At 38.0% G+C, this 12,967-nt stretch overlaps 2 protein-coding genes across 8 annotated transcripts in view; one reads left to right on the forward strand and one right to left on the reverse strand.

The window, feature by feature from the left end:
- The window catches only part of DPH5 (diphthamide biosynthesis 5), a 37,809-nt gene extending 28,757 nt beyond the window's left edge, over positions 1 to 9,052 (reverse strand). The window contains exons 1-4 of one of the 4 annotated variants that reach the window (XM_087960741.1): positions 8,842 to 8,917; positions 7,703 to 7,778; positions 5,461 to 5,648; positions 3,983 to 4,107 (exon numbers count right to left, since the gene is read on the reverse strand). In XM_087960741.1, coding sequence (XP_087816867.1) covers positions 3,983 to 4,107; positions 5,461 to 5,595 — 260 coding nt within the window. In that variant the 5' untranslated portion in view covers positions 5,596 to 5,648; positions 7,703 to 7,778; positions 8,842 to 8,917. Of the gene's footprint in view, positions 1 to 3,982; positions 4,108 to 5,460; positions 5,649 to 7,702; positions 7,779 to 8,837 lie in introns of all 4 variants that reach the window. The other 3 variants (XM_087960742.1, XM_026671792.2, XM_087960740.1) reach the window with 3 other exon arrangements.
- LOC113414762 (putative oxidoreductase ZK1290.5) overlaps positions 9,020 to 12,967 on the forward strand; it is a 74,274-nt gene continuing 70,326 nt past the window's right edge. For all 4 annotated transcript variants that reach the window (XM_026671780.2, XM_026671779.2, XM_087960739.1 and 1 more), the window contains exon 1: positions 9,020 to 9,152. In XM_026671780.2, coding sequence (XP_026527565.2) covers positions 9,041 to 9,152 — 112 coding nt within the window. In that variant the 5' untranslated portion in view covers positions 9,020 to 9,040. The remainder of the gene's footprint in view (positions 9,153 to 12,967) is intronic.

Raw genomic sequence — 12,967 nt, forward strand, 5'->3', positions numbered from 1 at the left:
GCAATGTCCTACCTGTCAATGAATACTTCAGCTTCAACCATAACAATACAAGAGTAAACAATAGATACAAACTCAAGGTTAATTGCACCAAACTTGATTGCAGGAAATACAACTTCAGCAACAGAGTGATCAATGTCTGGAATAATCTACCTGACTCTGTGGTTTCTTCCCCAAACCTCAAAAACTTTAACCTTAGACTGTCTACTATTGACCTCACCCCTTTCCTAAGAGGTCTGTAGGGGCATGCATAAATGCACCAATGTGCCTACTGTCCCTGTCCTATTGTTTCTTTTATTTTTTATTATTATTATTATCCATGTATTCATAACTATGTTTTTACTTATACCTATTATCTTGTAAGCAATTGACAAACCAAATAAATAAATAAAACAAAACTTTGTGGTTCACATATGTACACTTGAGAAGTATAAGCTTTCAGATGGCCCTCAGTGAAGCAGCAGGAGAGATGAAAACGCACATCAAACTCAACCATCTAAATCTGAAAAAATAAAATAAAAATCCAAGCAACTCTGTACCAAAGCTAGTTGACACACTAGAAAGCTAAAAATTACAGCCGTTTGCATTTAACTTCAATAAATAATTGCATCTGAAAATTAGGTGTTCCACTTCTTTGTCTCTTTCAGAAAACTGCAAGACATCTGTTAGCTGGCAAACAGCAACTTGGCACAAAGAGCAACTCTGGCATAACTCCAATGCTCCCTTTTAATTACTGGGCAAATGGAGCTTCATTTAATTGCAGATGAGAAACTTGGTATGCATGTTCTGTAACTTGCAATAGTATGCAAAACGCTTGTTTTCTGATACATTCACATTTGTTATTCAAGAAGATTTCAGGGAAAGTGAATGGTAGCCCCTCACAAGTGCTGGATTTCCACTGCATGTGCCAGGCAAACATCTAGCTTAAAGAAAGATCTCTTCTGAGGGATTTAGAAAACAAAAGATTGCAAGAAATTAAGAGAAGTGCAGTAAGGCGTACAGAAAACATGCAAATTAAGGCTGTCAGGGGCTTTAGTTAAAAGAGCAGCAGCTCCCCATAAACACTGATAAATGTACTGCTGAAAAAAAAGTTATTCATTAGAATTAATATGGCCTACCACTCGGATACTAAGATGAGTAGGGTACAAGTACTTGGCCAACAAGAATTAAGGTGTTTGAATGCAAAACTGGGCATTGATAGAGAGATGTTCCTGGAGCTGTTGACTGCTCAGAGTTCTAACTCTGCAGAAGCTCCTAATCAAACATGCATCAATCACATTTAGTGTATTACCCAACCAAATGTAGAAATGAATTTAATAAGATGGCCAAACTACAACAATGGCTTCAGCTGCTCCCATATCCCCAAGGAATCTTAGTTTAATGCTGCTTATTGGATGTAAGAGAAAGAGGGAAAAGAAAGAGCATCTGGCTGAAAAGAGTGATTAAGCAATTCACTTTCTGGCACTGATACTTAATTCCCATTGAAGTGCGTCCAAGATTTGTCCGGACTAAACCTTCTATCATTTTTGTGGGGAGGTTCTGTTTGATTGCTGCGACCACACATTGCATAACATAGCATCGTTTGCACTCAGAATAATATATGTGTTACCCAGTTGTTTAGATTTCGGGTTGGTGTACATGTTCTCATCTACATAAAAATTAATCATTTTTTGTAACCAGATTTTAGTAATATGACAAATATAATAGCTACAGAACAGCAAAGGATAGTTGTAATTATAAAATTAACTAGGCAGAAAGCAGAAAGACTTTAAGTAGCTTATAGAAATGGAATTTTACCCTTAGCATTCATTCTAAAGAATCAAAAAGGTCACAGTTTTCACGCTAGGAAAACCAAGTTTAATTAAACAATTGATTGGGAACTGGGACAAACAGTAACCACAATAGAGCAGAGCTAAGCTTTCGTGCTCTACTCAACTTCATTCCAAACAGAATAAATTTTAAAATCATTAAAATATTTTAATATCAGCATCCGAGCCAGGCTTAAAAATGCAACTGATAGCCAATGCAATTGTAACAAGACTGCCAGTTGCATTTTTCAGACTTTTAGATCTATTAGAATCCAAACATTATACTTGTTTGTTTTCTAACATAATATTCAGAGGCAACCCCAAGTAAAGGGAATTGCAGCACTCTATTATGGAGATAAACATATGATTAATCAGAAAATCCATCATTGATAGATAAGATTAACCGAGACTGCATTGTCATTGCCTACTTTGTAGGCCCACAAGTCCAAGAATATCTTAAGATTCACAATGAATAGAGCAGAGCAGATTCTTTCAGGACTAAATTAACATTTGTGTGCAGATAGGAAGACTCCCCAGATCTTTAAGTCCTATACTGATTCTTTTTATTGGATTAATAAGTTTTATCTAGATTAATCTTTAATTGTCAAGAGTGCCAGACCACCAAAGGCTTATAAACATTTAAAAATCCGAGATTTACCCACGAAGTTTGAAAATAATCTTGGTGCGAAGTGTTTGCATGATTTATATGGAAACATTTGGATGATCAAACAGGGCTCTTTTCATTGTGTTCCAGCACAAAGATTCAAATAAGTCACCTTTAATAATGTCACTGCTTCGAGTAGAGTAATTATATTAATTCTCCATGGTTGGTATCATCTGTAAGTGCCATTTGTTTAAAAAGGAAGAAAGCAAGAAAATATCCCTTTCATGTTGCTAAGGATGTACATCAATCCCTGTTTATGTATATGCATATATTTCTTTCCCAGCAGGGATCTCTCAGATGATATCCGTGGCAATTACATTTTCCCAACATTCTCATCAAAAGGGCAATATTAATTTTAAAGCCCCAGCTGGAAACAAAAGCTGTTTTCCTTTCTACACTGTAGATTGATGAGGCTCAACTTGCTCGGGCAGAATAAAGTGTTCTGGGGAAAGGAAGGAGTGCAACTCAAAATGGAGCTAGAACACTTAATAAGTTAAACTGATTTGTAATGACCCAGATGTCCACAGTATGGATAGATTGTGCAACGTGTACTGCAGCATGAAGTTTAAAAACCACCATCTGGGTTGTAGATGTAACATGAAAATTAACCAAATACTCTGAACAAGCCTTGCTGAATGTCTTGAGAAACCAGTAAGGAATAGCCTGTGCAAAAAGCACTGTTTTTTAAAAAGGAGACAAGACATCGACCATCAATTTACCTCACACTGATGAGCAAGGTATTAAAATACATCATGCAAATTAATCTGTATTCCTATTTAAAGATGCAACACAGGTGGTCATCTTGGAAGGCCAGATTGCATCAGGGCTAAGAAATTGGGAGTGTGCTTTTCCTATAATTTCTCTTCACTTCTTCATGAATTCCTTTTAGAATAGAATGACAGCATTGGAAGGGAATCTTGGAGGTCTTCTAGTCCAACCCCCCTGCTTAGGAAGGAAACCCTACACCACTTCAGACAAATGGTTATCCAATTTCTTTAAAAACTCCAGTGTTGGAGCATTTACAACTTCTAGAAGCAAGTTGTTCCACTGGTTAATTGTTCTAACTGTCAAGGAAATTTCTCCTTAGTTCTAAGTTGCTTCTCTCCTTGATTAATTTCCACCCATTGCTTCTTGTCCTTCCCTCTGGTGCTTTGGAGAATAGTTTGACCCAATCTTCTTTGTAGCAACCCCACAGATATTGAAACACTGCTATCATGTCAGCCCTAGTCCTTCTTTTCATCAAACTAGACATACCCAATTCCAGCATTGGTTCTTTATATGTTTTAGCCACCGGTCCCCTAGTCATCTTTGTTCCTCTTCTCTGTACTCTTTCTAGAGTCTTAACATCTTTTTTTACATTGTGCTATGAAAATTAGGCAGGAACTTGCAGAACAGATTCTAAAACAAACATGATAGATTGGAATTTACTCTTTTCAGTGTAATCAAATTATAGATTAGATATATTTAAAACCATAGGTTATGGGATTTTTTTTCTGGAGTTTTCTCATCTTACCCAAAAGGATCGCCAACTACAAGAAAAGCCACATCAATTAGATGTGCATCTTTCAGGATACTATCAGCATCTTGCTCTACGATATCTCTGTCAGCAAGGATCAGCTCTTTACCATAGAAATCTTCCTAGAAAAAGAAAAAGGTTATATATGTAGTTTATTTGTTCTAAACCCGAAGGTGACATACAAAAAAAATTGGCACTATTGATACTGTCACAGCTATCTACAAAACAGGTTAGGATGAGATAATGTGGATGCTTAAGAAACTGTCCCAAGTATTGGGGCACACAATTTTTGGGTGGTTGAGTATGGGGGGATGGGCACACATTCTTTTTAAATATTATTTTCAACCAATGTGGATAGCAAATGGGCGTGACTTTTTCATGTCTTTCTGGACTGGGGATATTGAAATGTTCAATTTTCAAATCCATTTTCAAATTACTTTCACAGTTTAAGAGGCACTAAGTCCACTCGAAAACTTAAGCTATGTTATCTTAATTCCAGAAGAAATCACACTGCCAAGCATTCAGTGACCTACTGACCAATTGTAGTAGCAAAATTGCAGGGAGTTTTGGGTATTACAAGCACACAGCTATATGGCTTATTTAAAAGAATGGTGGATTGCAAAAATTACAGATGGGTGGCTTGCCTCTTATATTAAGTCATGAACTATTGTTAACAAACCATATAATTCAGGGGTCCCTCAACCGCCGGTCCGCGGACCGTGCACCGGGCGCGGAACAAGCCTTACCGGGTCGCTGGTTGCTGGGCGCCGCCATCTTTTTTGGAAAGCTCACCGGAAGCGCTGTTTCGTCATAAAAGATGGCGGCGCCAGCGCTTCGGTGAGCTTTTCCGGTAGAAAGCCATTTCTACCCGAAAAAGCTCACCAAGCGCTAGCGCCCGCATTTTTATGAGAACAGCGCCCGTGACGCTCACCGAAGCGCTGTTTCGTCATAAAAGATGGCGGCGCCAGTTGACGCCGGTACACTGGCGCGGCGCCCAGCTGATGTCGGAACCGGGCGCGGCGTCGAAAAGGTTGGGGATCCCTGATATAATTGGCCCTATTATGTTTCCAAGGGTTGGAGACAAACGGGGCGGGTTTGGAAACTGGACACCCAACTTCAATGCCAAGTTTCTCTCTTACTAGTCAGAATTTATACTTTCATCATTAAAGGGCCATAATAATCAGATGCCAAACTTTTAAAACATTCAAACTCTTTGACTCATAATTATTTAAGTCCATATACGATCACCAAATCAAACTGTAATTTATAAAGCTTTTGTATTCATTGACTGTTTGTGCCTGTATTCTAACTTTCTTCCACAGGGATAGTCCCATTATGTGTGGACTAAATCAAGATATAGTAACTAGATACAATATTATGTAGAACATTTCACACCAGATTAGGGATCAGAATACTGTTTTCATTGCTCTGATATTATTTTACACTTCTCCCTGCCTACCAGTGTATTCACATACCAGTGCTTCTTTTCCAACAGTTAGGATAGAAGTGTAGGCTTCCAAATATACTCTGCTACACTGCTTTATTACTTCCAGTCCTTTTACTGTAATATCTTTGGCATCTCCAAGTCCAAGACCAATCAAGTAAAGCATTTTTTAAAAAACGAGCAAACCAAGAAAAGCTTTGGTACTGAGGATTTTTACACCTGTCAATTAAACAGACAAAAATACCATGAAAATCAAATATTAAAGCTTAAATGGTAGGTAATAGAAGTTTGAGAAGTAGGTAGACCTCAAGTTACAACAGTTCATTTAGTGACATTCAAAGTTACAACAGCACTGAAAAAAAGTGACATGACTATTTTTCATATAACCATTGCAATCCCCATGGTCCCATGATTAAAAACCAAGATGCTTGGCAATTGTTTCATATTTATGACTGTTGCAGTGTTTCAGGGTCATATGCAGAGGTGGTATTCAGCAGGTTCTGACCAGTTCTGGAGAACCAGTAACGGAAATTTTGAGTAGTTTGGAGAACTGGCAAATACCACCTCTGACTAGCCCCGTCCCCATTTATTCTCTGCCTCCCGAATCCCAGCTGATCGGCTGGGTCTTCTTTTGTTGCCCTGCACAGGAGAATGGAGCTGGAAAGCAGGTTAGTGGGGTAGGGTGGGAATGGAGATTTTACAGTATCTTTCCCCTGCCACACCCACCTAGCCATGCCCACCAAGCCACACCACACCCACCAAGCCACGCCCACAGAACCGGTAGTAAATTTTTTTTGAATCCCATCACTGGTCCTATGATCATCTTTTGCAATCTTCTGACAAGCGAAGTCAACAGATTCAATAACAACCATGCTAATAACTGCAGTGATTCACTTAATGGTGGAAAGGGAGGTTGTAAAATGGGGCAAAATTCACTTAACAACTGTCTTAATTAGCAACACAAATTTTGCACTCAATTCTGGTTGTAAGTCAGGGACTACCTGTAGTTCAAATATAGTGGGGAAAAATTACTGGAAAAGTTCTTGGAATATATTGACAATACAATGCATCACTTTTCAGCTCTGTAGTTATAAAAACAAAACCAATAGACTTAGATATAAAGTACAATTGCATGTGTATAGTTATTAAATTTCAATATTCCAAAATAGTATGAATCATGAGATATTGCTCAACGATTTCATCAATACTATTCACATGTCTGATTATCTACACATCTATCAATGTACTGATTACTTTATGCCATTAATAAGTGTAAAGCTAATGTGGAGAAATTGAAAATGTTTTTCTAATGATTATTCACCACTGGTTAAAAAAAAAATGGAACAATAATAATTGGTTAATTGTTGCTGCTGTTATGTTGCTGCTGTTATTTTATTTTGTATTGTATTGTTCAAGAATTGGGTTAATTTTGCCATAAATGTTATATTGTATGGTTGTAACAGTTGTAAGCAGCCATTAGTTTGGAAGAAGTAGCAGTATATAAATCTAAATAATAACTAAAAAATGACAGCTCCTTGTAAAATTTTTGAATTATGTTGTACCATATTTTCACTTTTCTTCTGTTCCTTTAGCCATTACCAAAGGCAAAATGTTAATTCTACACATGCATTTATTTAACTGACTTAAAAGTTTTATAGTCTAATCCTAATCCTATGCATTCCCCCTTTTAATACATCATCAACTTTTCTTAGGTTTATCTTTTTTTTCAGTAAGCCCTTGGGCTTTCATATAAAATGAATGTACTTTTTGTTCCAAAGCCAGGTGTCTTAACCAATCAGCAGTCCCTCAGCTGTCAGTTTCATCTAATTCTGAAATCTCTTATTAGAACATTGTTTTCTTTTAACTTGTAAATTCTATCCATAAGAAACTGTTATAAAACAAAAAATGATTTATCAATAATTCATCATACTGGTAATATTTATGAACTTCTAGGAGTTTACAAGTTTCTAAAAATGAGGAATGCTCCAGTTGAATAATATTTGTTTCCAACTTTGGATTTTGTCCTCCAGACACATGCATCATTTTATTTTTAAAGAATTAAACGACTGGAGCATAACTACATCACCCTTCATATAAAACACTGACCTAGTCCGATTCATTTCCAAAGACATCCTTGTTTGCAAAGGTCCCCTGCTCTCTATTAAGCACAGGCTGTATTTGCATATTACCCTCATTCCTGATGAAGTGAATTAATTAACAACCCAAACTATAAGTTTTACACATTGCCCGAGTTCACACAATATTTTGCATACCAAGATCCCAAATGCAGAAATTCAGTCAAGGTACCTTTCTCCACCCAATGAAATGAGCTGGAGAATTAAAGGGTTCCTGTAATTTTTGTAAAAAATAAAATGGGTTTCAATAATAAATCATATTTGTAACTGCATAATAAGCAAAATATGTTAAAATCAAGTATTAAAATAGCGATTGTGATTGTATAGTGTTTGAATGTACAAATGATGTATCTGATTAACCTTATACATTAAAAAACAGTTACCAAGTTCATTCAAATTTCCAATGGAGCTAAATCCAGTAATACAATGACTGCTTGATAGTCATTGGGTTTCCTGAGAAAAAGGAAACCAAAGGCTTTGTCAGGACAATCGAATTCAAGAGACCTTGTTTCTAACTGGAATCTCCATCCAGGTCTAAGGTAGTACATTCCACCAAGGTTACTCATTGAATGTTATCTCCTGGCCACTCATTCTCTTTATCTACTTCACAGAGGAGTTGGCAGAACAATGCCAATCTCTTCAAGAAGAGATTGGACTGCCATTTGTCAAAAATGGTGTAGGGTCTCCCGCTTCGGGGGTGGGGTTGGACTAGATGACCTACAAGCTCCCTTCCAACTGATTATCTATATCTGTATCTGCCTGTAAACAAGCCAGGACTCCTCACAGAAACAAAAGACACAGGAAACCGTGGGGCCTCTAGATGAGAAATTCCACAAGTCCCCCTCCTGCGCCCTAATACAGGTGTGCTCAATTTTGCAGAAGTTAACCTCTTCATTCATAAATATAGATGGAGATTCTCAGTCATCCAGGTCGTAGTTGTCCCAAAGGTGCTTTTTTTTCTTTTTTCTTCAAGAGGCAATTGGCCTCTTTGGTTTTTCTTTGAAGACGTTTCGCTTCTCATCCAAGAAGCTACCGATTCTCGGATGAGGAAGCGAAACGTCTTCAGAGAGAAAACAGAAAGTCCCGTTGCCTCTTGAAAAAAAAGCACCTTTGGGGGCTCCTCATTCATAGGTAAAGAACACTCAGCTTCTTTAACCTATGCAAATGAGGGCCTGCTTAGCATGTCATCGGAAGCCCCCCGCCTTCCTATTGGCCGAGACCCGTAGAACCCCCGTCCCGCGCAGCGCTGCCCTTTCCCTCCCCCGCCTTGCACCTGCCTTCGAGCTTAGCGGTCGCCTCTTTCCCCATCCATGCTTACGCCTTCGTTTCCGGGATCTTTCGGTGCCGTAAAAAGATTGCTCTCCGCTTGCGACGATTTTACGGCAGTAAGGAGGCTGGCTCTTTGCTCTGTCGGTGGGCTTCTTGCTGGAGCCTTTCCGCCTTTCCGCCTGGAGAGGTGATGACGGGAGCGACTGGATGGTCTCTTTGCTTCTGAGGGACAGGATGAGCACCTGGGAGTCGGGCAAAGTATTGGGGGTGCCGACGGTTCCCCTTTCTAATGGCTTAAACATCCCCATATTGGGGCTGGGTAAGTGCACGGATTCCCACCCCTCCACCCCCGCTCGTCTGACTGCGAAAACGAGAAGAGCAGTTCTAAATGTGATGAAACGTGATGGTCGCCCAAGTGCATGCGCCTATTCCTTGCCTTTGAGCTTCATGTCTCCGCAGTGTTCATCCTGTCACCTGCCCGCTGTAAAGCAACGTTGCGCATTCCTCCAGGTGCTCTGCACTACAATTTCCATCCTCCTTGCTACACGAAGGGGTAAAAAGTCCACTGTAATGTGTGACATCGAGCTCCCACCCAGCCAAATTAAGCAGGATGTTTGTTTATTTTTATTTATTTAGTTTAGTTTGTCAAGTGTGTATGAGAAAACAAGTATAAGTATGAACATAACATATACACATATAAGTATAAACTGGTATATACATAATAAATGAGTACGAATAAATGGGAACAGTAGGACTGGGTTGGCTTATGCATGCCCCCTATGTTGTACTGAACATGGGGAAATCAGGTTTACAATATACAATTGCTGTTATGCCACTGTGTACATTAATATATTTATCCTAGGGGGGGGGCGTGATTCTGTACTCTGTACCTTGGAATAAACCTCTTTCATTGAAAGATTTTGGAGTAATATGTAAGACTGCGCTGTCAAAACAATTGTCTTCTTTTTGGTCAGCACTTTTCTGCCAAGAGTCATTAAATCAGGTAGCTTCCTCTCTGGAAGCTCAGAGATGTGATTCATTTAGAAATCTACTAGCAGTTTCCTATAAGACCATTTAAGCTTATGCTTGCACTGGATGTTTTTGAACAAGCTGGCAAGACTATACTTAGGTAAGGAGCACCATAATTCTGTTTTAGGGCAGGCTGATTAGAAGAGCCTATTTGTAGAACAGCGCTATAGAAATATGCTATACATGTTCCATCTTTAGGTAAATATTTTTGGCTTTTTGGAGTGCTTAATTTTTCTTTTTAATTGCATTCTTCTAGATTGCAGTGTCTTAAACTTTTTTTTCCCCTCAAGACCTCTTCCCAGTTTTAAAAATTATAGAGCAATCCCAAGGAACTTTTGTTTGAATGAGTTCTATTTATTGATATTTACCATGTTTGAGTTTAAAATCGATACATTTCTTGCCACTACCGTGTATCATGATTGTTTGATGTGATTTTAACATAGCCTCTGTTTTCAATATGAGCCGGCAAATTTTGGTTTTGCAGACCCCAAGTGGGAAACTTTGACCACATTTTTAAGAGATACTGCACTGGATATCTGTTAGGAATTGAGCATTAGTGACAAGTAAGGCCAAAGCTAGTAATAGGTAGATGCATTCCTTTTTAGGTAATCTCAAATTGCTTTTTTCCCCCTCTCAGTCCAGGTGTTGCCAGAAGAACAGATAGTTCCCAATGCATCTGAATTAATAGTTTGAAGAAGATTTCCTGTCTTATACTAAAGTCCTCAGCTTGTCCACCTTTAGTTTAATTTATTTCTGGTAGCATGCATTTTGGAAAGTATTGCTTAAAAGACAGTAACCCTAGCTTGTCCTTTCTGCTGAAAGCAGAGTAGAGTAGAGTAGAGTAGAGTAGAGTAGAGTAGAGTAGAGTAGACAGAAGGAACCTTGGAGGTCTTTTAGTCCAACCCCCTGCTCAAGCAAGAAACCCTATAATATATCATTTCAGACAAATAGTTGTTCAATCTATTCTTAAAAACCTCCAGTGTTGGAGCATTCACAATTTCTGGAGGCAAGTTGTTCCACTGATTAATTGTTCTCTCAGGAAATTTCTCCTAAGTTCCATGTTGCTTTTCTCCTTTATTAGCTTCCATCCATTGCTTCTTGTCCTGCCCTCAGGTGCTTTGGAAAATAGCTTGACTTCCTCTTCTTTGTGGCAATCCCTGAGATATCAGAACACTGCTATCATGTCATTCCTCGTCCTTCTTTTCATTAAACTAGACATACCCAACTCCAGCAACCATTCTTTATATGTTTTAGCCTCTAGTCCCCTAATTATCTTTGTTGCTTGTGCTCTTTGTGATCTCTATACAATAACCAAACAAGTAAATTATAGTTGCAGATGGTCCTCAACTTATGACCAGTTGCTCAGTGACAGGTCGGAGTTATGATGTACCTGAAAAAGGAGGCTTATGACCTGGATCTGAAGATCTGACAGTCTCCTCCCCACCTGTGATCACATGACTGCACATCAGGCTCTTGGCAACATGGTCACATTTATAGCTATATGTAGCATCCTTTGACTGAGTTTTACAATGGTTTTGCCGAAAAGTGGCACTTCCAATTTTAGCAAAATTGCACTGAGTGAACAATGGGTTCACACTTACAACTGCCAGATTTGCTTAATAACTACTGCAAAAATTATTGTAAAATCATGTGACCCATTTTATGACTGTAATGATGTATGACTCTAATGGGAAGTCTCCATTACGATTGTATGTTGAGAACTTCTAATGTAGTTGACTGAAAAGTATTGTTTGCTTCCTTTTTCGTAGGAATAATAAAGGCATGATACAAATTAATTATAAATGAAAACTTCTTTCTTAAATTTGAATAAGAAATTCTTATTACTTTAACAGTATATGCTACAATTTTATATTTAACCTTTAAAAAGATTCCATTGAATTTTTTATGACTTCTGGAAAGGAGTTCTAACTTATTAGTATGAAATGTTCTCAAGAGATTTCATTCTGCAAAGTTTTGAGGAGATATTTTTATTGTTTGTTTGCTATATTATTATAGTGACCTATTTCCCAAGGAGGCATGTTGCATACAGTTAAAACATCCTCTTCTCATAGGTGTCAAAAGTAATCCATTGTAACAAAGTCCCATTACATTCAATAAGATTTATTCCCAAGTAAATCTTTGCTTAATTTAGTGAAGGGATTCTCAGACTGTGGGAGTCAAGAGTAACTTAGATACAGATTGCATTTTTAAAAAACTGATTGAGCTTGTAGAAGCAAAGTGGGAGAAATACCAAAACTTGCTCCTACTTTGCCTGTGCAAGCAGCCCCAGATCTTCAAGGCCAAAATGGGGAGAAAAGCACACAGCAGGTTTTGACAATAGTACTGCTTTGCCTGGATAAGTGATTTGCACAAACAAAGCAGGAATCTGTCAAAGTCTACTCCCATAATAGATGAGCAAACCTACGGCAGATTGCACAGACAAAACAGTGAGCAAAGCTTAACAGTGAGATGGATGAACCAGTGGGCCTAGATATCTGTCATAATCATCTACTGGTCACAGCAGTGATAGTGACTTCTAGTGTGGAATGCACTCTGAGTCTTTGGAGTGATTATTATAATGTGTATGTGTTAAAGAAGTTCAGAATTTTCCCCATCATTTAAAATTAATAGCCTTTCAAAACAGAAGTTTTTGAGGGATGCTAGGGAAAGAAGCCAAAGAATAATAACATTCAAGTCAAGGAATTATGTTGAAAGTTACTTGTGTTTTAGTAAATGGTATGTTATACCTTGCCCACTCTACCTTAACAGAAATCTTATGTTTTATTCATTCACAGAATGGAAAAGTTTACAAATCTCTGAGTTAGTCTGCTACTGGATACAAATTTAAGAATGGTTTAAATTCTTTAATTCTTGAATGGCTGTTTGGGTGGGGGACAATTGTTCATAGTTAGCATTAGTATGTCAACTAGGAGCAAGAAATGCAAATTTATTCACCTTGAGGATATGGCAGATGTGAAAGCCCTTCCTATGTGTAGCAGATAATCAGTTCCTTTAATATTGAGCATGCTGAAATAATAAAAACTTACATTCTGTCAAAATAATAAAAATATACATTCCGTTATTCCGTCAATAAGTAAGGTGGTA

This window comes from Notechis scutatus, chromosome 3, assembly GCF_049901735.1.
Source record: "Notechis scutatus isolate UNSWTSFEM ecotype Mainland chromosome 3, rNotScu1.2, whole genome shotgun sequence".
Lineage (NCBI taxonomy): Eukaryota > Metazoa > Chordata > Lepidosauria > Squamata > Elapidae > Notechis > Notechis scutatus.